Genomic DNA, 25,308 nt, shown 5'->3' with positions numbered 1-25,308 from the left:
TTAGTGAGCTCAGCCTTGAGATGCTCTAAAAAGCCATCTCATAGGCATTCTAGAAATACCCCTCTTGGAATCCCACATCAACCTGATTTTCCTAATATACCTGCATATTGAAACCCCCAAGATTGAAACATTGCCCTTTCTTGCATGTATTTTCTATCTCCTGTTGTAACTTGTAGACCACATCCTCACTACTGTTTGGAGGTCATGATATAATTCCCCATCGGGATCTTTTTACCCTTGCAGTTCCTTAGCTTTATCCACATTCAATACCTTCCATCCCTATGTCATCTCTTTCTAATGATTTTTACAACAAAGCCACCTCTGCTTTCCTTTCGATACAATGTGCATCCTTTGAGATTAAGCCCTCAGCTGTACTGTACTTTCAGCCATGATTCGGTGATGCATTCAGCATCATACTTTGCCAATCTATAACTGTACTACAAAGTTCACTGACCTTATTCCATATACGTGTATTCAAATATAATGCCTTTAGTCCTGTATTCACCCTTTTCAATTTAGTGCATTGCAACTCACCTTGTTGATTGCTATTCTGCCCTATCATTAGCCTCTCCTTGCTAGGAATCTCACTACACATTGCCTCTGTTTGTAAACCAACCACCTGATCATCTGCTCTGTCACTCCTGTTCCCATTCCCCTGCCAGATTAGTTTATTAGCACATAGAGGCCCTCTGTTAGTCAGGGTCAATCATGGATGTTGCGTCCCAGCTGTCCACGTTCAAGGCAGGACACTATAAAATGGAGACCAAGCTGTTGTCCACACAGCAGGCTCCTCCTCTCCATGGAGCTGATGAATCCAAAGGAATTGCAGAGACTGATACAGTTTAGCACCAGCAGCATCACAGGAGTTGCCAGTCAGCACTGAACTCAACATAGAACTGCCTTAGGAACTCCAGCTCCAGATTTCCCCCTGGGGTTTACTCCTGATGCCCTCCTCATGGGTGGGTATAGCCACAGGCAGCAGATGTTTGAGACCAGACTTGAGATCAGAGAACCCTGATCTCAAAACTCCACTGTACACGTGAAACATTCACAAAAAGCCTTGCTGCCAAGCACATAACTGTTATTACCCAGAAAAATAGGTCAATAGGTTCATGGGAACACTATTGACTTGGAAGTGTACTCCTGTTCTTTCATTGCATCTGCACTGAAAGTTTGGAATTTCCTAATGAATAACATCAAAAGTATACTTTCATTATAAGACTGAATTGAGAATTGCGTAACAGGCCGAAAGCAAGTGTGAAAATTGACTGGCCTTTCTCAGGCTGTAAAACAAACAGGATGCCACAACAATTGGTACTCTGGACCCAGCTATTCACAATCTCTGTCAATGAACTACACAGGGGGGCTATTTGTCTTATTTCCATTGTTTGCAACTGCTACTAAGCTAGATAGGCCTGTGACTGGTAGAAGAATATAAAAAGGGCTCAAGGAAATATAGACAAGCAAATATGGTCAGGAAGATGGCTGTTAGAATATTATGTTGAAAAATACGAGATCATCTGCTTCAGCGCACAAAACAGAAAAGTGTTCGGAAATGTGATGTTCAAAGGCACTGTGGCATGTTTACTAAAGGCCAGTGCAACATGGTGAGTTGGTCTTAATTAAAATTAAGGCAAATATTGAGTTGACCTTAATTTTAAAAAGATTTGAGTACAGGAAGAAAGAAGTGAGACCACTTCTGGAGTACTGTATAACTTCCCCACCCAAAAAGGAATGACTAGGAAGAGTAATGAAGATTCACTATGCTGGTTTCTGAGATGACAGATTTGTCATCTGACATGAGAATGTATAGTCTTGGCTTGTGCTCTATAGAGTTTAGAAGAGTGAGAGGTATCTTAATGAAATTTATAAGCATGTAGTAGAAAGTTGGCTGAGGAGTGTGCTATCAGCAGTCACACTCAGAACTGAGCTGAGGAGATGTGTATTCACACAGAGGGTATACCTTTGGAATTCTCTGTCCTAAATAGATAAATTTCAGGATATTTAAAGAACCAAGGGATAGTGCAGGAAGATGGAGCTGGGTAGGAATCAGTCAATTTTTGATGAATGTCAGTGCAGCTGGAAGGGACAAATGTTCTCTGGATCATAATCCTTACTAAAATCACAGTAGTTAACAATCACTTTTCTGAAGGCAATTAGGAATGGGGGTTAGATATGTCACTTGCCAGTGACCCCTCCAAATCATTAGACTATAAAACAATGATATATCGGAGCAGAAATAGGCTATTTGGCCCATTGAGTTTGCACTGCCATTTCATCATGGCTGATTCACTTTTTCTGTCAGCCCAAATCTCCTGCCTTCCCCCCAACCTCCCCTCCCGTATCCTTTCAAGCCAATAATGAATAAAAATAAAAACCATATTTCTGCCCTTTTCAAAACTGAATGGCCAATTGCTCATAGAGTGAAAGGTTACAGTTAACGAAATAGAACTATGCTTCCAAAGAAATCAGCTCCTGTCACAATGCAGGCAGAGAAGTATTGTTTAATTAATATAACCATAGCCACTTACATTTAATACATTTAGTGACAGCAAATTAAATCAGTACCAATTACTAGTAAATTAACAAACTTGTGGGAAGGTGACCAAAATCAAAATAATAGTGATCCATTTAATGTCAATCTTGCAAAATATAACAGCTGATTCACAACTTCATACAGCAGAGGAGATGTGTATATCGAAAAACCACTCCCCAAGCCTGGTCTGTTTGGAGAGAAACTGTATTTGGGCATCTTGCTGCAGAAAAGATATCAATAAGATTGAAAGAGTACAGAGAAAAATTGTGGATGTCTTAGGGATAGGTTGAATAGGCTAGGATGTTTTTCTATGGAGGGTCAGAGAATGAGGGGAGATTTGATAGAGAAACACAACATTACAACATGTATAGATAGATAAGCTAAGTGCAAGCCAGGAGTTTTTTACTGAGATTGGGTGAAACTAGAACTAGAGGTCATAGGTTAAGGGTGAAAGGTGAAATGTTTAAGAGGTATCTGAGGGGCAACTATTTCACTCAGATTGTGCTGAAAGTGTGGAATAAGCTGCCAGCAGAAGTGGTGGATATGGGTTTGGTTAGAACAGTTACGAGAAGTTTGGATACGTACATGGATGGGAGGGGTATGGAGGGCTATGGCCCAGGTGGGAGTGGGCAGAATAACAGGTTAGCACAGACTAGATGGGCCAAAAGGTCTGTTTTTGTGATGCAGTACTCTATAACTCTGGATGAATTGTTGAATAAGGATCAGGCTTCAGACCCATAGCATGTGTTGCCTTGGGGAGCAGTAGTTGGTTCTGTGTTTGGACAAGACAGCAGCATGAGCAGGAACGGTGCAGAAGGATGATGAGTTACAACACTCTGCTGGAGTGCAGGCTGGGGGATAGAGCAGCTGGAGGTGGGACTCAACAGTGTAACAAAATAGCAGCAACCAACGCTTGGGTAAATGTTCCAGCATTTGGAAGCAGGGAGGTTTGACTGAGAAATAGATGTGAGAGGCTAGGTTGGACAGCACACTCAAAAAATGTGAGCATTCAGCTGAGAACAGATCGCAATGTTCCAGTGGGCACACCAAAATAAGGAGGAATATGGAAATGTACATGTACATCACACAAGCAGGTTCTCATGGCCATCTCATCCATACCAACCATAATGCCTGCCTACACTAAACCCATTTGCCTATCCTAAACCGGTGTTTGTCTACTTCTTGCTACCCAAGTACCTGCCTCAATGTTTTTAAAAATATTTTAGTGGTATCTGCCATCACTACTTCCTCTGGCAACCCGTTTCAAATATTCGCCAGTCCCTGTGTGGAAAAACTTATTTCTCAGTTCTCCTTTAAATTTCTCCCCTTCCAGGAGCTTGTGTACTCTCATTTTAGACCCCCCTGCCCTGAGAGGAGAATTCTGATTATCTACCTTCCTCATAATGTTGTAAGATCACATTTCGGCCTCCTATGTTAAACCCAGCCTATCCAATCCCACCAAACAATTGCCCTCCGTCAAAGACAACATCCTGGTGCATCTTTTCTCTAATCCCTCTATTACGACTCTAACCTTCCTGCAGGTGGTGACTACACTATGCTCCAAGTGCTATTAACCACTGTTTTGTAAAACTGCAACATGACATCCCAACTTTTATACTCAATGCCCTGGCCTGTGAATACAAGCTTAACAAATTACTTTTTCACTACCCTACCCATTTCGGTTGCCACTTTCAGAGAGCCAAGGATTTGCAGCCCAAGGTCCCTCTCTACATCAACTCCTCAAGTCCCTGCCGTTTACTCTGAATGCCCTAAAAGAACTTGACCTCACAATGAGCATTCCATCTGTTTGTAAATTCCATCTGCTACCACTCCTCCCAACTTTCCAGCTGACCTATGTTTCATTGTATCTTTAAACAATCTTCTTTGCTATCTATGGCTCTATCAATGTTTGTGTTGTCTGGGAACTTATTAATCAACTCCCCCTACATTCTTATCCGTCAATCATATGTACTGTATCTATCAGTATACACCAATATACATCTGTAGCACACCACTCGCTTCAGATTTCCAGTCAAAAAACACAAATCAACACACCTCTGTGCCTCTCCTATCACCAAGCAAAGTTTGGATCATGTCCCCAACACGCCACTGTACCTTAAACTTATTGACTAACCTGCCAATGTAAGGCCTTGTCAGAAGCATTAACATAAGGCCACATGGACAACCTTTACCATCCTGCCTCTATCACCATGGTTACCTCCCCAAATCACTCAATCAGGTTTCTGAGACATGATCTCCCCTACATAAATCATGCTGATCTCTTTCATTTATTCACAGTCTTTCCAAGAGAATACAAATCCTATCCCCTGGAATCTTGCCAACAAGTTCTCTACCACTGGCATTAGGTTCGCCATCTCGTATCCAGGTGTAACCTTTGCTGCCCTTTTTGAACAAAGGACAACATTAACTATCTTCCAGTCTTCTGGTACCTCACCCATGGTCAATGAAGATGCAAGAGTCTCTATCAGAGCCCCAGCAATCTCCTGCAATTTTAGGTCTGCAAAAAAAGAAATATTTTTGAGCAATGTTAGTATTTTTTTTGTGTGAGGTGATTGGGATCCAACTGCACCACAAAAACTCAGGAATTTTCACTCACTGCCTAGCGCAACATCACCACCCAGTGGCCAGGGACCTGCAACTGCAATATTATCACCTTCAGACATTGCTTTCCACCACAAAATGTCGGCATTTCTTGATTAGTACATGAGCTCCTTTCCATCGTAAATGTTAAGGTAAAAAATGACAAAGTTATTGCTTGTGACCAGCGACCATAATAATTAATGAATAGATGTTTATAAATAAAGCAATGGGGGTTGGGGTTATAGTAATGTTAAATATATATTTATCAATAAAGCAATGGTGGGTGGGGGAGGGCGTAGTAACTATGAAATATATTGGATTACCTTTATGCAGATAATTCACTGTTTCTCATGGAAATGATCCATGATAATCCAGAGTTTAACTTTGCTTTGTTATCTGCTGAATCTCAGCTCTGCTGACATCATGGCCTTTGTCATATTCATAAGAGAATAAGGTATTGGAGCAGAAGTAGGCCATTTGGCCCATCGAGTCTGCTGTCTCTCATTCTCCATCATCATCGATGTAAAGGGACGGACAGAACTTCAACCACAGTGCATGTAACACATGCCAATGAAATCTTGCAGTGAGAATAGTTTATTTCTATATGCCAGCTTGTATGTTAACTTCTTAGCTTTCTGAAAAAATGTCAAGAAAAGCTACACTAGTTGAGAGATTAAAACAGTTACCTCATTTCTGAGGTTGTACATTAACTGCCTTTAGTCATAGCTATTGTTTCAGAAGATTTTGTTTGAACAGAAGCCTCAACTTAAATTACAGATTCGCATCTGGGCACTTTGCATTGGAATCTCTTTGATATTTGGACCCATTCTGGGGAAGACCTGGCGGCTCTACAAAATTTTCACACAACGAATCCCTGAGAAGAGAGTGGTAAGCAAGCATGTCAGCACCTGTGACCTAGATTAACTGTGTGAACTTTATACCTAGGAGAAAAGCTAGGAGAATTCACCTACTTCAATTTGATGTTTAATATACAACAACAATTGGAGAATGAAATGTGTCAGCCAGCAAACTTCTGGGGAGCCTTGCTAGTACAATGACAGACAAATAATAATAGAACTACGAGAGATACAGTACAATATACTCTACTTTTTGCCAACCTCAACTTGCTGTACAGAGAATTGTAAATTAGCTTCCCTTGGTGCCAAGATTCCTATGTTGTCTAACCTAAAATCAAAGTGGTGTCATCAATTAGCACTAATTGTCAATGGCAATGGATCCCTATGTAAATAACTACAAATAAGTAAATAGGTACAGATCGCCATTACCATCTGGACATTGGCTTATGTGTCATACATTAATCTTAGAACACCAGGCTGAAAATTTATTAATAGCCATAGAGAATTCAATGTACAAATAACATTAAACATTTTTTCAAGTCAAGTCACTTTTTATTGTCATTTCAACCATAAACTGCTCTTACAGTACACAGTAAAAATGAAACAACATTCATCCAGGACCATGGTGCTACATGAAACAACACAAAACTACACTAGACTACAGACCTACACAGGACTACATAAAGTGCACAAAACAGTGCAGGACAGTACAATAATTAATAAATAGATAACTAAAAAGACAATAGGCACAGTAGACGACAAATTTCAATATACTGTAATAATAAATGATGTAGATGACAACTAGACTCTGGGTATGGAGAAGACGATTTACTTCAAAACTGAGTGAAATGTCACTGATAGTGAATAATGTCACAGCTTCTGCAGTCTTCGTGTGGTGCTTCTTTCCCCCTTTCTCTTTTTAAAATCTTAATCTTTAGTTTTGTGATACATGGGAGCTGAGTAAACGAATTTCTGGCAGCAAAGGCATCATTTCATGGCTGGGATTTTGAGGGAATTGCATTCCATGAGCCGGTGGCCAGATAAAGATATTTAAAGATCCTTAAAGAAATTGCACCATCTTAAAGAAATGGGATCACTCAAAGCGGAGAGGACGCATTTGGGAGAATATTGAGGAGTTTGAAGCCACATATCAGGAGCATGCAGGACTCTACCACATCACTTTGGATATTCATCTGTCCACACCCCCACCCCCACCAAACATCTCTTGTGTCATCCATGGAAGTCCACGGTTCCAACACTAACCTCCTTTGCCACGACAGAAACACAAAATTGATGTAAGTCAACTTTGACCCCAAGGCCTACCAAAGGAGGAGTAGGCCAATGATTCTGCTGTTTTGTCTTTTCACTATATTTCACTAACAGCTTTTGTTTTCATATTTTGATGTTTTTCTGGCAAATTAGAATAAAGAAAAAATCTGACTACAGTATTTTTATGATTTAGAGTTAACTTAATGGCTCTGTCTGTCTAAGTAGACAATGGACGTGCCCGGTTTAGGGCTTAATTGGGTGTGAGTGACCTCTCCGGGGCGCAGTCCTGAGTGATGAATATGGAGATCCTGGGCTGCCCAGACATCAAGAACCCCTCTTGGCCTCGTAGATGTGGTCCAAAGGAATGTGAAGCAGTACATTTGGCATCAGCTTGGCTGCAGGAGCTGCCGGGAGGTGACATGATACGTCATCCAACCGCCTTAGAAGCTCCTCTCCGGATTTGTGTAGGGTTTACTTCTTAGCCTTCTCTTCTCCCGAAGGTACCCACAAGGCAGTGGGATCCGTAACCCTGGATACGGGCCCATACCTATGATTTAGAGTAATTCTATCTTATATCCTCCCCACACTCCTCGCCTCCAGTTTATACCATGTCCAGTGATATAAGATAAAATAAACTGTGCAAAACAGATTGCTTTAAGTTCATCCTCCCCACTATACCTTGATAATCTATCTGTATGTGTTTAATATCTTCCAACATGAAGATTGATCTGATTACTGAAAGTCTCTGCACTTTCTTTATTTCCCATTATTAGCTAAACTTGTAGCCTTGAGCATTTCTCAATATTCTCTCTTTCCTTCTTCCACGATGCCAGAGCAAACCCAGCGGCCCTATCCCCTCACTTGTTTTCAGGTAAACTACTCTCCCTTACATGACCATGGGCACACTAATTTGCCTGTCAATGTCCTACACCAGGGATAATTACGGTAGCTATTTCAACAAACAATTGCAATGTCTTTGAGGTGTTGGAGCCAAAGCACGTGTAGAAGAAATGCGTGCAAACTCCACACTGAGGTTAGAATTGAACCCAGGTTGCCGGAGCTGCCACACATCTGCACTACCTGCAGAGCCAATGTGCTCTCTCATTCTGTGTGGCGAGGTACGGTAAAGAGGAGTGGCCATAATGTGAGTGAGAATCTGAGGCTTCATCTCGAGAAGCAGGTAGGAATAGGTGATACACGCAAAATGCTGGTGGAACTCAGCAAGGCCAGGCAGCATCTATAGGAATGTTTTGGGCCGAGACCCTACTTCTCCCTATAGACGCTGCCTGGCCTGCTGCGTTCCACCAGGTTTTGTGTGCGTTGCTTGAATTCCCAGCATCTGCAGATTTCCTTGTGTTTGAGGAATAGGTGATTTTTTTTTAATAGTAGTTAAATAAAAATACACCAAATTACAATTTATTAAACAAAGTAGGGATGCTGGAATAGTTTATATGTTGTGGGTGCAAAATGTGGGAGCTGGTGGACCCTATTGTTGTTCTTGGTGACCACATCTGCAGCAAGGTTTGTTGCTCGAGGGGCTCAGGCTTAAAGTCGATGGCGTACATAAAAGTAGGAAGTTATATGCCAGTTAGCCTGAATTCAGTGGTTCGCAAGATGTTAGTGTCCATTATTAATGATGAGGTATTGGGGTACATGGAGGCACATGATACAATAGGCCAAAATCAATATTGTTTCCTTAAGGGAAAGTCCTGCTTGTCAAATCTATAGGAATTCTTTGAGGAAATAACAGGCAGGATAGAAAAAGTGGTGTGTTTACTTGGACTTTCAGAAGGCCTTTGACAAGATGCTGAACATGAGGATGCTAAATAAGATAGGAGCCCATGGCATTATAGGAAAGATACTAGCACGGGCTAGATTGGATGACTGCAGAAGACAAAGAGTGGGAATAAAGAGGGACTCTTGTTGAGTGCTGGTGTCTTGTAGTGTTTTGCAGGGGTCAGTGCTGGGTCCACTGCTTTTCATGTTATATATTACTGATCTGGATGATAGAATTGATTGCTTTGTGGCCAAGTTTGGGGGGGGGGGTGCAGATAGTGCTAAGGAAGGAGGAAGTCTGCAGAAGGACTTGAACAGATTAGGAGAATGGGCAAAGAAATGGCAGATAGAATATAGCATAGGGAAGTGCATAGTTATGTTTGGTAGAAGGAAGGCGTACACTGTTTTCTAAATGGAGAGAAAATTCGAGAGTGCAAAGGGCCTTGGGAGTTTTAGTGTAAGATTGCCTAATGATTAACTTGGAAATTAAGTCGGTACTAAGGAAGGTAAAAGTAATGTTAACATTCATTTTGAAAGGACTAGAATATAAAAGCAAGGACGTAATGCTGAGACTTTATAAGGCATTGGTCAAACCACATTAGGAGTAATATGAACTGTTTTGGGCCCCAAACCTACAGAAGGACGTGCTGGCATTAGAGACGATCCAGAGGAGGTTACAAGAATGATCCCAACATTGAAAGGGTTGATATATGAGGAGTGTTTGATGGCCTGGGGCCTGTACACATTGGAGTTTAGAAGAATGAGTGGATCTCACTGAAATGTACCAAATGTTGAAAGACATGGATGAATGGACATAGAGAGAGCATTTTCAATAGGTGGAGAGTCTGGGACCAACCCCAGAATAGAAGAGAGTTCCTTCAGAACAGAGATGAGAAGGAATTTCTTTAGCAAAGTTTGGTGAATCTGTGGAATTAATTGCCACTGACAGCTCTGGAGGCCGTTGAGTATATTTAATGCAGAGATAGATAGATTCTTGACTAGGAAGAGCATCAAAGGTTATGTGGAGAAGGCAGGAGAATGGGATTGAAAGGAAAAATAAAACAACCATGATCGAATATTCAGCCGAGCAGGCTCAATGGGCTGAATGGCCTAATTCTGCTCCTTTGTCTTATGGTCTAATTTGTTGGTTGCCTATATTTTACAAAAATAATTAAGGGTGAAAACTGGAAAGATTTTTACCACACAAACTGTAGGCATTGTTATAAAGAAGCCTCAAGTTTAGTAATGTTTAGATTAATTGGTATAGAAATAGGTTGGAGAAGCACTGAAAAAGCTGTAATTGGCACATGAACTAAATAAAAAACCTCACATAATTTATAGAATATTGCAGAAGGTTATCAATCTCTAACAGTGGCCAGAATTTGCTCTTCTTCAGGGAGTATGTATGTTAGGAATTCACTGGAGGTCAGATGCTGTGCCTGTAACCTGCTGCTTGGTCATTGTCCCTGTCACTGGTACCATGCTTAGGGCTCCTGTGCTGAATCGAGGGTCTGGGTAGCTGAACTGGAATTATTTTAAAAAATAATAATTTCATTTATATTAACATTTTAATCACTTTATTATCAAAGAACTGTGTTTGAAAATAATTTCACTCTTTAATGTATTGCTAATTTTTACATTAATTTGCATCTATTTTAGATGTTTTATTATCAGAGACATTCACAACCAGGCACAAAGGCCTCCAGCAAAAAGCCAACAGGATGACCTAGGATAAAGGCAGATATGATCTGCAGACTGAGGCCTAATTCCCACGTGTGACAATTGCCTGGCAATGATCGTGGCCCATTAATCCTGTATACTGCTCGGTCTGCTGATTATTTCTAGCACATTCCATTCTTATTTTAGTAATAGCTTAATGCTTCTATTCCTGTTTCTGATGTAACAAATTGGGCTTTCAGGTTTTTGAGATGCAATGAGCCGAATTTGCTTTGCCTTTCAGATAATCAAAGACATTCAATTATTGGGAATGGTAGCTGGAGTAATTGGCTTGGATATACTGGTTCTGCTGACATGGGGCATTGCTGATCCACTGGAATGTATTCAGTCCTTAAATGCAGAAATAAGGGTAATAAAAACTTCTAATTTCAGTGCTCATTTAAAGAATGAAAACAAAAATTATTTTAATTGTAGTGATTCCAATTGTTTATAAAGATAAATAAGATGTCATTTGTGAAATTATTTTAATTTTGTTTCAAATTAGTCAGTCTCCTAAGTGTTACACAGGCAGGATGGAAAACAAACAAGTCAGATTGTCTTCCATATTCCCTCATCTTTTTCTTCTGGATGATTTCTCATTCCACAGGCAATTGAAAAAACTCTTTCTTACTCTGCCACAGTGATGAAAAGTTGTGCTTCTCATTACACAGACATCTGGATTATTCTCATTTCACTTCTGAAGGTAAGAATTTGTCTTTTTTTTCCCCCATTCTTGTTCTTTGAAAGCTCAAGCTCAAGATTGTTTTTTGTTTTTGTTTTGTTACCTGTCTCAGGGATGAGGGGAGGCCAACCATGGGAATGTAAACAGAAAATGCTAGAAGTACTCAGCAGGTTAGGCAGCATCTGTGGCGATGGCAATGTCATGCAGATGTGGTTAACCCGATAAGGTATGAGACACCCTCTTAGCAATCATTTGAACAATTAAGCTGTTTGCTAGGGCATTGAGCCAACAGTGTCATATGGGAATAGCATCACAGGCAGGCCAGGCAGGGTAGGGCTGGCAGGCTTTCTCTGCTGTTTGCACAGTATACAGGTTGGAGTTCTATGAGATTTTAATCTTTCTGGTTTCAGTTTATAATTCCGGATTTGTTCAGCTTCACTCCCAGTGCCATTGGTGAAATAAGAATACTTTACAACAAGCTGTTACTCTGGTTCAATTACTACTTCCTAATTGATTTTACCTGGTATTCTGTTCTATCTCGACCAATCTTGTGTCACCTCTTGTTACTCAAGTTAATTGTTTATGTTGACCTTTTTTTTGTAAAATGAAAAAATAAACCGCACCATGTTGATTGTAATGGTTTGACCATGACAGACCTAACATTTACCAAGGTGTTTCTGATTTTCTGATGACTTTGCAGAGCACCCCAATCAATCTTCAGGGTGATCCTGGGCTTCCAATCGTCTGTCATTTTTATTTCTCTATTCATATCCATTGTATGTCTTTGGCATCTTGTACCATTCCAATGAAACCTTACATAAACTAGAGGAACAGTATTTCACCTTCCAATATAACACAATAAAGTCCTTAAGAATCAACAACCCTTCCAATTTGTGTCTGAATTGGCCACTTCTGATAAATGTTAATAACCTTAAATATGAACACTTATTCTCTTGGTTCTACTAAAACTTACCCACTTGTGTATTTTTCAGCAATTTCACTCTTTATTTAGAATTTCTAGAAGCTGCCGTGGTTTGATTCTCAATCTGACAACAGCACACTGGTTTTCCTCAAACTTCCTGAAGCTATTGAAAGTATTTGCCTATACTTCCTTCTCCTTCACCATTATTATCTGCCATCTGACTATTTTTACACATTCTTTTTACAGCTTCTCTATAATATGCAAAAGTCATTTTAACTATCCAAAGGCACGCCCAATATCAAGCCTGGGCTGCCTCCAGAATTTCTCCAGATAACTTCTGTTATGACACATTTGTAGTGATATTTCCATGACATTACTTCATTAAGTTTTAACGTTCTAACCAAAAGTTATCCGCTGTTTATTGGTATTGGCTTATTATTGCCACCTGTATCAAGATGCAGTGAAAAGCTTGTCCTCAATACTGTTTATACAGATCCAATCATTACACAGAGCATTGAGCTAAAATAAGGTAAAACAATAACAATAAAATGTAAAAGCTACCAAAAAGTACAGTGTGGGTAAATGATAAAGTACAAGATCATAGTGAGGTAGATTGTAAGGTCAAGAGTCCATCTTATCGTACAAAAGGTCCATTCAAGAGTCTGATATCAGTTGGTTAGAAGCTGTCCTTGAGCTGGTGGTAGGTTCTTTCAGAGTTTTGTATCTTCTGCCCAATAGGAGAGGGAGAAGAGGAAATGTCAGGGGTGAGTGGGGTCTTTGCTTTACTGAGGCAGCAAGAAGTATAGGCAGAGTCCGTAGAGGGGAGGCTGGTTCTTGTGATATGCTGAACTGTGTCCACAGGTCTCTGCAGTCTCATGCAGAGCAGTTACCTTACCAATCCATTATGCATTCAGACAGAATTCTTTCCATGGTGGATTGATAAAAAATGATCAGAGCCAGTGTGGACATGCCAAATATCTTGATCTTTGAGAGGAAGTAGAAGCATTGGTGAGCTTTCTTTGCTGTGTCATCAAAATATTTGGACCCAAAAAAGCTATTGTTTATGTTCACACCTAGGAACTCGAATCACTCACCCTCAGCACTCTTAATGTACTGTAGACAGAAGCACATGCGCCATGCCCCTTTCTGAATTCAATGACCAGCTCTCTTGTTTTGTTGACATCAAGGGAAAGATAGTTGTCATGACACCATGTCACTAAGCAACACACACAAAATGCTGGAGCAACTCAGCAGGTCAAGCAGCATCAATGGAAATGAACAAACAGTCAACATTTTGAGCCAAGACCCTTCCTCGGGGGGATGACATCAGAATAAAAAAGTGAGGGAGAGTAAGGAGAATTAGCTAGAAGGTGATAAGTGAACCCAGGTGGGTGGGAAAGGTTAAGGGGTGGAGGGGAAGGAATCTAATAGGACAGTGGACTGTTGGAAAGAAGGAAGAAGGAGGGGCACTGGGGGAGGCGATAGGCAGGTGAAGAGAAGAGATGAGAGTGGGAAATAGAAGAAGAGGGAATAGGGAGGGGGAAAAATTTACTGGAGGTGAAATGGATGGTCGTGCCATTGGGTTGGAGGCTACCTGGATGGATTATGAGGTGTTGCTCCTCCACCATGAGTCTGGCTTCATCTTGGCAAAATAGGAGACCATGGACCAACATGTCGGGATAGGAATTAAAATGGTTGACCACTGGGAAACTCCTCTTTTGGTGGATGGAGCAGTGCCTCTTAACAAAGGGGTCCCGCAACTTATGTCAGGTCTCGCCAGTGTAGGCTTCATCAGGAGTACCAGATACAATAGACAGCACCAAAAGATTTGCAGGCTAAGTGTTGTCTCCCCTGGAAGGACTGTTTGGGGCCCTGAATAGAGGCAAGGGAAGATGTAAATGGGTGGGTATAGCATACCTATCGCTTGCAGGAATATGTGCCAGGAGGGAGATTACTGGGAAAGGACAAGGGAATCATGGAGAGAATAATCCCTGTGGAAAGCAGAGAGTTGGGCGGGGGAGGTAAAGATGGTAGGATCCTTTTGAAGATGGCAAAAGTTGTGGAGAATGATATGTTGGATGCAGAGGCTCATGGGGTGTTAGGTGAGGGCAAAAGAAATTCTGTCCCTGTCATGGCAGCAGGAACGTGGGGTGAGCACAGATATCCAGGAAATGGAGAAGATGTGGGTAAGGTCAGCATCAATGGTGGTGGAAAGAAACCCTGTTGTTTGAAGAAGGCCTGGTAAGGAAAGTCTCATCTTGGAAATAGAGCCAGCAGAGACAAAAAAAACTGAGAAAAGGGAATAGCATTTTTACAGGAGACAGGATGAAAAGTCAAGATAGCCATGAGAATCAGCAGGTTTATAAAAAAAAACATGTTAGTAGACGGAGATGGAGACAGATCGAGAAAAGGGAAAGAGGTGTCAGAATGGACCAAGTGAATTTCAGAGCAGCTGGAAGTTGGAGACAAAGTTGAAATAGACAAGCTCAGCATGGGTGCATGAAGCAGCACAAATGCAGTCATCAATGTAGCACAGGAAGAGTTGGGGAGTATCCCCAGGGAAGGCTTGGAACAGGGGCTGTTCCACATCACCAACAAAAAGGCAAGCATAGCTGGGGCCCATGAGTGCCCCTTGAATCTGGAGAAAATGGGAGAAGCCAAAAGAGAAATGGAAACAGTTCTGCCTGACCACGTCACTAAGCTCTCTATCTCCTTCCAGTACTTCAACTCATCATTATTTGAGATAAAGCCCCCTACAGTGGGATTAGGGTAGGGAGTTGAGGCAAAGGAACACCAGTGATGAGAATAATGGTGGCAGAGGTGTTGCTGTGTATCCTTACTAATTGTAGTGTGTCAATCAGAACATCAAAGATCCGTTTGCAGAAGGAGGCATTAACTGAAGTTTGGTGATGAGTTTGCTTGGAATGATAGTGTTGAAGACACCACTGTAGTCAATAAACAATGGCCACTTGTTAACTTAATCATCTTATGAAACTTAACAGGATATAAATTTAAGATTTGCACAGGCCCATCTCAAAGCTGTCTACGCTCTCCCTTCCCTGCCCATCCCTTCTCCCAGATTCTGCTCCACACAGTTTGGATGCATTCTCAATTCACATGTCCAAACGCGAGGATAGAAGTGAAAAAAAAACACATTTTCAAACCAGGGGATCTCTCCTGGAAGACCAACTATTTGTTTAGCTATTTGGCTGATATTTGAAGGACAGGTCAATAAAAATGTTCTGAACTTTGCCAACGCATTTCACCAATAACTTCTGTAGAGAATTTGTATCTTCCAAGGTCATGCTAACATAACTATGATAACTAATTAGGTACAACCCAGGTTATAATTTAATATGTGTGTGGAAACATGTAATAAAACAATGACCTCCGTGGAAATTAGGGACCTTGACCAGTCTCTACGTCTTGGAAGTGGTGAAGCATAAGTTAACTAGATTGAATTCCTTGTAAGATTTTCATGGTTTGGGAATGTTGACTCATAAGGACAGATTGAACAGGATTGATCCACATTTGGTAAAGTAAGAATGAGAGGTAAGTGCATGTGAAATATATAAAATTTCTCTAGTGGATTTCTATAGAACTTGTTTTTTTTCTTGGGATAAGCCAATTAAACTTGTGATGAGGCGAAAGTTCTTTACCCAGTGTGATGCAAATATAGAATTACTTCAGAAGAGTCTGATGTTCAGCCATCAAAAATAATCAAGGCAAAGGTCAACAGATTTTTGCACTTGAAATAAACCCAAGAGAAAACCAGGGAGAATAGGATGGGGAAAAAATGGAATTGAGGGAAAAGAGCAGCCATAATCTTCCTGTTTGTGCTTAATTATAGGTTCACTATCTTGGTATCTGTTTGAGCTGAATTTCTCACTCCAAGTACCTCCATCACAAAAGGTTACCTATGTCTCAGCTCATGGCCTTAATCCATCTGCTTCTGGGATTGTTATTCAAGCTGTCGCACCCTCAGACTTAACTGGTCCAATGGTCTTCTAGTCATATCATATACCTTTGAATATATAAACTGCAGCCCAGTAAAAATTCCACCACTAATAAAGACTCACACTCATTCTTCTATTGATTTTAGTTTGCCGCTAGTTGTTATTAAAATGTACCTCTATTACTTCTAAAAGGTACAGTTCAGTTTCTCATACCTGTTAGCATGCCTCCAGCGACTGCTGTAACTCATACTCCTGCCACCTCTCAGGTATCACTTGGTGCTGTTTCACTTCCTTTGATCTCAAGCAAATATTTCCTATCCATGAATATGTACTGTAAGTGTTTCAACTACTCTGCTTTCTTCTCAAACATGACTTTCTCTGTAGCATTTGAACAGGTAATATGGAGCATGAAACATCTTACAGTCAGAATTAATTTTAATTACTCCATCCATATGTAAACATTTATTATCACGTTGTAATCTAGTCCAACTGGTTTTCATTATTTTGTAGTATTAATCAGTTTATACTATTTAATTCTGGGAGAACAATGACATGGCACTGACAACTATTTATTCTTTTTCACACAGGGAAGTCTTCTGCTATATGGCACGTATTTAGCTGGTTTAACTAGCAAAGTCAGCTCTCCCCCTGTAAACCAGACCATCACCATCATGGTGGGAGTTTACTTGGCCATGTTCACTACAGGAATAATCATTCCTGTTACCAGATTCTTGGATTCTTGGCCCAATCTAACCTATGGTATTACTGCAGGTGGAATATTTGTTTGTACCTCAGCCATCAACTGTCTCATCTTCATTCCACAGGTAAGGAAAGGTCAATAAAGAAAAAGCCAATGCATCTTGTCCCCACCAAATAAAGATTGACCACTGACAGGCTCCAGCTTCATTATCCAAGTAATTAATAGAACTGAGATTGCCGGGTTCTCAACTGTAAGCCTCAGAGCCAGCATATCTCTAAATTGTGAAGAGATTAGAAAAAAGGAGGCAATCACCTCCAGAGTCACTTCTGATCTCCTGTCTCCTGTCTCAGCTTCTGAACTTACTACCTATTCACATAGAATTTGCATGCATGCGCATTCTTATGACATTCAGTTTACTTCCTCAGTACCCGCATGTTTTTTATAATCGCTTGGTGATATCAAACATCAAGTATTTAGTGAGTTATATTTTTCTCAACTGATTGAAGAAGACCAGAGGCATTATTTTCTTCCTCCCACAATTATTGGGTGTTAGATGAGGGTTATTTGTTTCTATTCAGTGACCTATGAATTCTTGGAAGTCATCATACCAGTTATTATTGAGTGTATTCAGCTGTGACTGGTGAATATTTTAGACACTAAGGAATGAAAGATTATAGGGCTCACGTGAGAGAGCACAACTATGTTTGAGGATTTTATTGAATGGTGGACAAACTTCTTTCTTCCTTATGATCCCTGCTGTTAACTACATCCCTTCTCCAGACACTGAAAAAGCCAATGCAAGGTCTTGGCATTGAATCTTACTCAAAACTGAGGTTTGTGCTCCATCACAAGGTCTTTCCTAATTTTCAAGCCTATCCTGCGCATTCAATGCAAATCTCTATCATTACAGAATGACATGATGCATGTGTTTTTCTTCCCCCTCTTCCATTTGTTTTGTACTTATGCTCATCATGGACTGTGAAGCACAAAGGTCCATTCCCTTACATAGAACGTAGAAAAGCACAGGAACAAGCCCATTTGAATTAATCCCATCTGTCTGGACATGGTCCATATTCCTCTTTTCCCTGCCTATTCACATGCCTGTCTAAATGTCTAATAAATATTGATGTTATATCTGCTTCTACCACCAATCCTGCAGGCAAGTTCCAAGCACCTATCACCATCTGTATAAACAAAATAATCTTACCTTGGCTACCTCCTTTAGGCTTTCTCCCTCTCAAATTTCAAAGTTCAAACTACATTTATTATCAAAGCATGTATACTTCAGGTAATCCAGGCAACATCCCAGCGCACGTCTTCTACACTCTCTCCAAAGACTACATTTCCTTCCTATGATGTTACGATTAGATCTGCATAAAATACATGTACAATGGGCTAACCTAAGTTTTGTACACCTGCAAAATAACTTCCCAACTTTTATACACAATGACTCATGTTGGGAACTCTGTAAATCAATACTCCTAAGAGACCTGCCATACATTATAGATATTTGTATTTGCATGATCTCCTGAAACGTATGACCTCACACTTGTCCAGGTTAAGTACTGTCTTCCATTTCCTATTTTATTTGATGCCTAACTCAAGCCATATTAATTTTAGGCTATGTTGCAGCACTATGAAGAGTGAGTCAGAATAACTTCCAGCAGTCAGCCAAATTTGGAATTTTGGAAGTTGCAATCTGCCCATACTTCTGAATTGCAAAATGTACTAATACATATATATATTTAAAGCTTTACAGCAATTAATAAAATAAGTTTGTCAGCACAAACCAAAAGTAGAATTCTCTGTTATGTGCACTATCTGCAGAAATCAATGCAACTATAATAAATTTTATATATGATTAACCATGCAGCATCACAATTATCTATCTGATCATCAGCTCTTGCAGGTTTTTAAATAAAATTGTGCACTGCCCCACATATTTGTTTTTGGCAACGTTTTATGCTCCCTTTTACTATGTGCATTTTTACAACACTTCTTGTTTCATGTATTTAATAACAGATCTTTAAAAAATTGCAGACTCACCATGTGGAAATAGGCAAATGTGATAGTATCAAACTTCCTGGCTGGCTCCAGCTAATTCCCAGCTGCACTTCAAGACTGAATTGGAATCCAGTAGTGGAGCTAAACCTTGCTGAGATTCCCCACAAACTATGTTGGAGAATGCTGTCTGATCCTATGCCAGATTAAAACTGGCACAAGAACTGTTAGCTCATTGATTTCATTCAGGGTTGTAGGTTTCAAAAACAGAGTAAACTAAGTTTTTTAAATTAATGGCTTGCTTTCAGTGATTCAGAAGTGTTTTAGTTTGTATTTCCTTTGAAAAATGTCAGCTCTTTGTTTTTAATGTAAGTGATTCTGAATGTCAGAGACCCTTTACAACCCAAATATCTTTTGACAAATGGTAAAGATAGAGATGGGGCTTTGCCAGGAATCAAAGGTTCCCAGAAGACTTTAGTCTTCGTGGCATGTTCAGGCCTGCTCCAGAGCACTCCATTATTTTATTCAAACCCTGCTGCTCTTCAAGGTCTTACTGCCTAAACCCCATAACAAGCAGCGACAGCCTTTCAGATTCGGCTGAGATGAGTTCAGTACAGTGTCCATAGGTCGCGGGCCCATGGGGCACAAGTTGTTTGAGTTATTTTTACTGCAGAAAGAGAATCTCGCTAGACGCTTGATCCTCCTCAGATGGAGAGATGTTGCCCCGCCCACTCATGCTCAATGGCTTAACGACATCATGGCCTGTTTGGACCTCGAAAAAATTCATTATTCAGTTCTCAATTTGGATCTAAAGTTCCATAAGGTCTGGGGACCTTTTATCGAGTACTTTCATAACCTTCCTCTTGACTAGGGTTTTCTTTTCTTTTCGGTCCCTTGCTTTCAGCTTTTTTTTCTGGTAGAAGGCATTATTACCCTCTGTTGCTGAGTGTATTCACAGTCTGGGAGTTTGGCTGTCCTGACTTATACTCTCTATATTGTGTTGTGGTTGGTCTGGAGTTGCTGTTGTTTTTTTCTTGTGTTGTGGGGCTTGGGGAGGACACTAAACTTACTTGTCTTTAATTCAGGTACTTTTTTTTTGCTAAATTCTCTTCCTTTGTAGCATATTGTTATTGTATGCTTAATTTTGCACTGTTTTAATGTTCCTCATTGGGATTTGGGGTTTTTAATTAGTAAAATGTTTTGAAAAACTAATAAAAAAAATTAACAAAAAAGAAAGAGAATCTCAATCTTAACAGTTGCTATTAGCTTTAGAAGATGCTCAGTGCTGTGGCAGCTTTATCTATCTGTGCTGTTCTAGGCAGGCTTATTGGCACAGAACTGATGCATTGACATCACATTACCTTTTCACTGACCAGCTAAGTGCACGCAGAGAGCTTCACAGTGTACCACAAAATTATTTATTTCAGGTGATGATCAGAACATCAGTTTGTACGTTGTGTGTAACATTATATTTTTGATAAGCTAAAGGTAATATGCATGATCCTTAAATGAACACAATTGTGTAATTACAAATAGCAATATATTTTAATATTAAAGGAACAGTCACAGTATAGTATCAGGCAAATGATAGTATAGTATCAGTCACAGTATAGTATCAGGCAAATGATTATCTGGCAAATGATAGTATTGTATCAGTCACAGTATAGTATCAGGCAAATGATTATCTGGCAAATGATAGTATTGTATCAGTCACAGTATAGTATCAGGCAAATGATAGTATAGTATCAGGCAAATGATTATCTGGAACTTACTGCCACATCAACTGGATGAGTAAATTATAATTGATGAATTAGAGTTGGAGAAAAGCTTAAAAGATAGTGATGTAAAATTGAGTAACTGTTTATATTTAGGTATCAGTGCAAGCATTTTACAGGAGTTTTCTTGAACAAAATTTGACACAGATCTCCACAAATGTTTGGTCAAAGAGGTATCTTTTAAGAAATACAGTATATTAATGGAAACAGAGAGATAATGAAGCAGCGTGATCCGGACAGAAAATTCCAGACCTTGGGGCCTTGGCAGCAGAAGACACCATTACCACTGCTGCTGTAAATAAATTTGGGGCTCATTTAGAAGGTAGAAATGGTAAAATGAAAATATTTATGGGGGGTGTTAAAAAGAGGCAAAATCAATGTAATTTTGAAAGTAACAAGAATTTTCAAATCAAGTTATTTGGGAGCCATGTAGGTAATGAGTGAATAGCCCAAGTGTACTTGGGCATATTTGTATCATGGGGAGTAGAATTTTGGTTGATCTTAAATTTAGAGAGGGGAGAATGAGGGGGAACTTACAGTGGGGAAAATGAGGGGCATGAGGGAGAATTTACAGAGGGAAGAATGAGGTTCATGAGGGGGATTTTACAGAGGGAAGAATGAGAGATGAGGGAGAATTTACAGAGAGAAGAATGAGGGACATGAGGAAAAATTTACAGAGGGAAGAATGAGAGATATAATCTGAAAATTCTGCTGATACTCAGCAGGTCAGACACCAACTGTGAGAGAAATTTTAGGTAAACTGTCGGAAGAAATGAGAAGAGGGAAACTGGCAAAGAACACTATTGAGATCTGGAAGTGACAAAAACATAATAATTTCAGCAGTAGACGAGTTGAGAGAAGGAGAAGGTTGGACCATGTTGCAAGCAAGATGGGACAAACCTTAAGCATTATAAAAACCAAAGATGTATTGGACCACTTTCTGTAATATATTTCCTTGGAGTTATCCAAGATGCAAACTTAACATTGCTTTCCAGAATGTAATGATAAACATTTTAGCTAAGGATCCTGTTTATTGAATGAATTAAATGAAATCCTGGTTTATGGTTTTCTCTAGAAAAGATAGCAATCAAATATGTTTGTTTTTTCTACATGGGCAAAATATAGCACGGTGGACCAAATCTGAGTTTATTGCTCTTACAGGAATTGAACGTGCCCATGATTTTGGCATTCTAATATTGTTTCCACTCGCGATGCGCACTTCATAATGAATGCATCATTAGCTATTTTTGACAGCTTCATTGGTAAATTTCTAAGAAACGCAGTCAATACAAATTGATTATCTGAACTCTCTTAACAGGTCAGACAGTGGAAGAAATTTGATGAAGAATTAAACCATACGCCTAATCAAATGTCGAAATATTTCAATAGTCCCAGCAAGACTTTTCGTTCCATGTACAGTGATGAGCAGATCTATCACCTGCTTGGAGAGAATAATTCCATGAAACGTCTTCTCACTGAGGTGGTGGGGTTCAAAACTGTATAATCCAGATGTTGTCACTTGTTAATATATTAATGAGAGTTGTTCAAGACAGTCCAATGTACCCAAGTAACAGCTGTCCAGCACTGGAGGTGACCTTTATTCATGTGCTAATGTTTGAAGGTTATTCACATTGATTGCAAGCTAATTTAAGAGCTAAATTTGGTCTCAGCAACCAAGCAGTTCCAGATCAGCTGAGTACCCCAGGGAGGCAACTGGAACAAGGCTTAGCGAATACTGGATAGTACAGGAAATCCAAAATTACACTGGGAAATTAAAGGGATGACTTATGATAATGACAAATACTTTTTCCTGAAAATTTGTCTGCAAGTAAGTCACCAAGACAATTGACAACAGAGCATTTTTTAAAAAAACTTCCTGCAAACAAACACAGTCTTGGTTAAAATGGTTATCAAAACACACACACAAAAAAAAGAAAATAGATAACTTTAGGACATAAAATGCTTCTTCTCCAAACTGTAATATCAATGTTTAAAGTAAATCTATTATTCTATTATCAAAGTACATATATGTCACCATATACAACCCTGAGATTCACTCTCTTGAGGACATACTCAATAAATCTAGTAACCATAATAAAAATCAACATAAAGCTGTGCTCAACAGGGTGGACAACCAATGTGCAAAATACAACAAACTGTGCAAATTCGAGAAGAAAATAAGAAGTAATAATAATAAGCAAAAAATAACCAGATCATGAGATGAAGAGTCCTTGAAAGTGAGTCATAGGTTGTGGGAACAGTTCAGTGATGGGGCAAGTGTAGTTATCCCCTGTGGTTGGGGGGTAATAGCTGTTCCTGAACTTGTGGTACAAGTCCTGAGGCTCCTGTTGGCAGCAGCGAGAGTACAGCATGACCTGGATGGTGGGGGTCCATGGTGATGGATGCTACTTTCCTATGACAGCTCTCCAGGTAGATGTACTCAGTGGTGGGGAGGGCTTTACCCGTGACGGCCTGGGCAGTATCTACTGCTCTATATCTGACACTGCATTCTTTCACTATTGCTTAGTTCAGTGGTTGCAAATGACAGGGTAATCTGTTTGCTACATTACCTCACCATCATTGACACTTGTTAAGGAATAAGTCCTGTGGTTTTATATTTAAATGTTTGCAGGAAAACATAATTTAGCTATTAGTAATTTATTTTTTTCTCTCCCTAGAAAAATGCAACAATTGAATGTTTACAGGAGCAGGTAAGTAAGGTGAAAGAGAGATTGATGTATTTAATGGCACCAGAATGCATCGATGGGCTTGGAGATCCGACATCACAATCTAGCACTGCTTGCTGCCCTTTGATAAATTCTGAGGTCAAGTGTCCCAACATAGCAACAGAAGATCTATTGAATGAGGACTCTTTGTCAGAGATGCAGAAGAATCAAGATTGCCTCTCTGGATTACAGCAAGATAGTAAACCTGTGTCACTGCAGAGTAGTCTGGGACAAATCTTTCATGACACCAAGATTAGCCCTGAAACAGTTCTGCATTCCCAGAAGGATCTAGTAGTCTTAATAGATTCTCAAGATTTGTATGAAGAAACTAAGAACTATCCAGAACAGCAAGCAAATCCCGAGAATATTACAGGGTCTTTCCAAAAGTCACATGATGCCTCAAAAATGAAATTAGTTAATCAGAGCAAGCCAGATGACCATGTGAAGATCATTCAGGACCCCAAAGATGAAATGCTGGCCTTTTCTACAGTCCAACCATCAATTAAAGCTGAGAAACCTTCTACAGAGGATCAAGTAAAGGAGACTAAAACCAAATTTGTGAACAGTGAGAAACTACAGGAGATTCTGCAAGAATTGAATGTTAATGCTTTCTATTCACTAGATAGAGCAAGACAGATCCTACCATCCCGAAACCTTGAACAGTATGGTAGGACGATGCAGTGGCTGAAACACCACTGTCATAATATTTCTCCATATACAATGAGGCGAAGAAGACCACCTTTTTATTCAGCAAGGAGTGTACACCCTCCATATTATTTCCAATATTTATCACCTCATTATACAAAGTATATCAATGAAGAATCGAATAGGGATACAATAAAAACACTATCTACTGATCATAGTCAATTTCAAAGAACTCAACACAAAATACTAACTGATGAAAGTGAGTCCAGCGGTCTATCAACTTCATGGTTAGCGAAGAAAATGCAAATGCAGCCCAATGGCTATAAAACACCTCAAAAAGTGGAGCAAAGAGACAGATATATCCACTCCCTGACTTCAGGAGGAGAATGCATTAACAAATCCCATTCAGGTCTGAACAAATACTTATCCTCAAAAGAAATGTGCATAGTCTGTGAAGAGGGATCTCATGAAATATACCAATATGATTACTCAGACTCAGAATCAAACAGCTCAGATGAAACACTGTGTTATTACCGCAGGCCATGTTGTGAAACGTGTTGTGAAGGCTCCTGCAATTCTAGTACTTCAGAAACTTCAGACAGCGAGGAATATAACACATTCAATTGGTCTCAAAACCATCCAATTGTTAATTTTAAAGAGGACTTAAAACCCACATTTGTATGATCTTTCTAAAAGTCTTAAAATGTTTTCAAATCTGCCAATTTGTTGTTGGTTGTCTTTAAAGAGGATGGTATTGTTTTGTTGAAATATTGAATTTATTTTCTTTTCTATCAGTAATATAGTTATATAATTGAAATAAGGTCATCCATAGGGATTTCTGGGTAGCAGGACATCGACCTTTATATAATAAAGGAAAAGAATAACGGGGTTATTTTCCATGTACGTTAATTTTCATGCATACAAATGAGATACATAACTAATCCTAAATATTAATTACAGCACGTGTAAATATATCTTTCAGCTCAAACTCCTCCCACCACTAAAATATTTTGAAATCCAAACTATTTATATCTGAAGAGGAGAACTGATTTAACTTGACAGCACAGCCACCAAGTTCTATTGGATTTCAAGCATCAATTCAGCCAGTATTACTTTTTTATTTAGCGATACTGCACCGTAACAGGT

The 25,308-nt window shown here is 39.6% G+C and overlaps 1 protein-coding gene across 4 annotated transcripts in view; it reads left to right on the top strand.

The window, feature by feature from the left end:
• Window positions 1–25,050, top strand: part of gpr156 (G protein-coupled receptor 156) — a 76,403-nt gene extending 51,353 nt beyond the window's left edge. For all 4 annotated transcript variants that reach the window (XM_059968463.1, XM_059968462.1, XM_059968460.1 and 1 more), the window contains exons 5-10: window positions 5,915–6,025; window positions 11,000–11,125; window positions 11,363–11,458; window positions 16,903–17,139; window positions 22,110–22,271; window positions 23,470–25,050. In XM_059968463.1, the coding sequence (XP_059824446.1) occupies window positions 5,915–6,025; window positions 11,000–11,125; window positions 11,363–11,458; window positions 16,903–17,139; window positions 22,110–22,271; window positions 23,470–24,846 (2,109 nt within the window). In that variant the 3' untranslated portion in view covers window positions 24,847–25,050. The remainder of the gene's footprint in view (window positions 1–5,914; window positions 6,026–10,999; window positions 11,126–11,362; window positions 11,459–16,902; window positions 17,140–22,109; window positions 22,272–23,469) is intronic.
• Window positions 25,051–25,308: the final 258 nt, after the last annotated feature.

Source organism: Hypanus sabinus, chromosome 4, assembly GCF_030144855.1.
Source record: "Hypanus sabinus isolate sHypSab1 chromosome 4, sHypSab1.hap1, whole genome shotgun sequence".
Classification (NCBI taxonomy): domain Eukaryota; kingdom Metazoa; phylum Chordata; class Chondrichthyes; order Myliobatiformes; family Dasyatidae; genus Hypanus; species Hypanus sabinus.
This window is presented reverse-complemented; position numbering and strand designations above follow the sequence as displayed.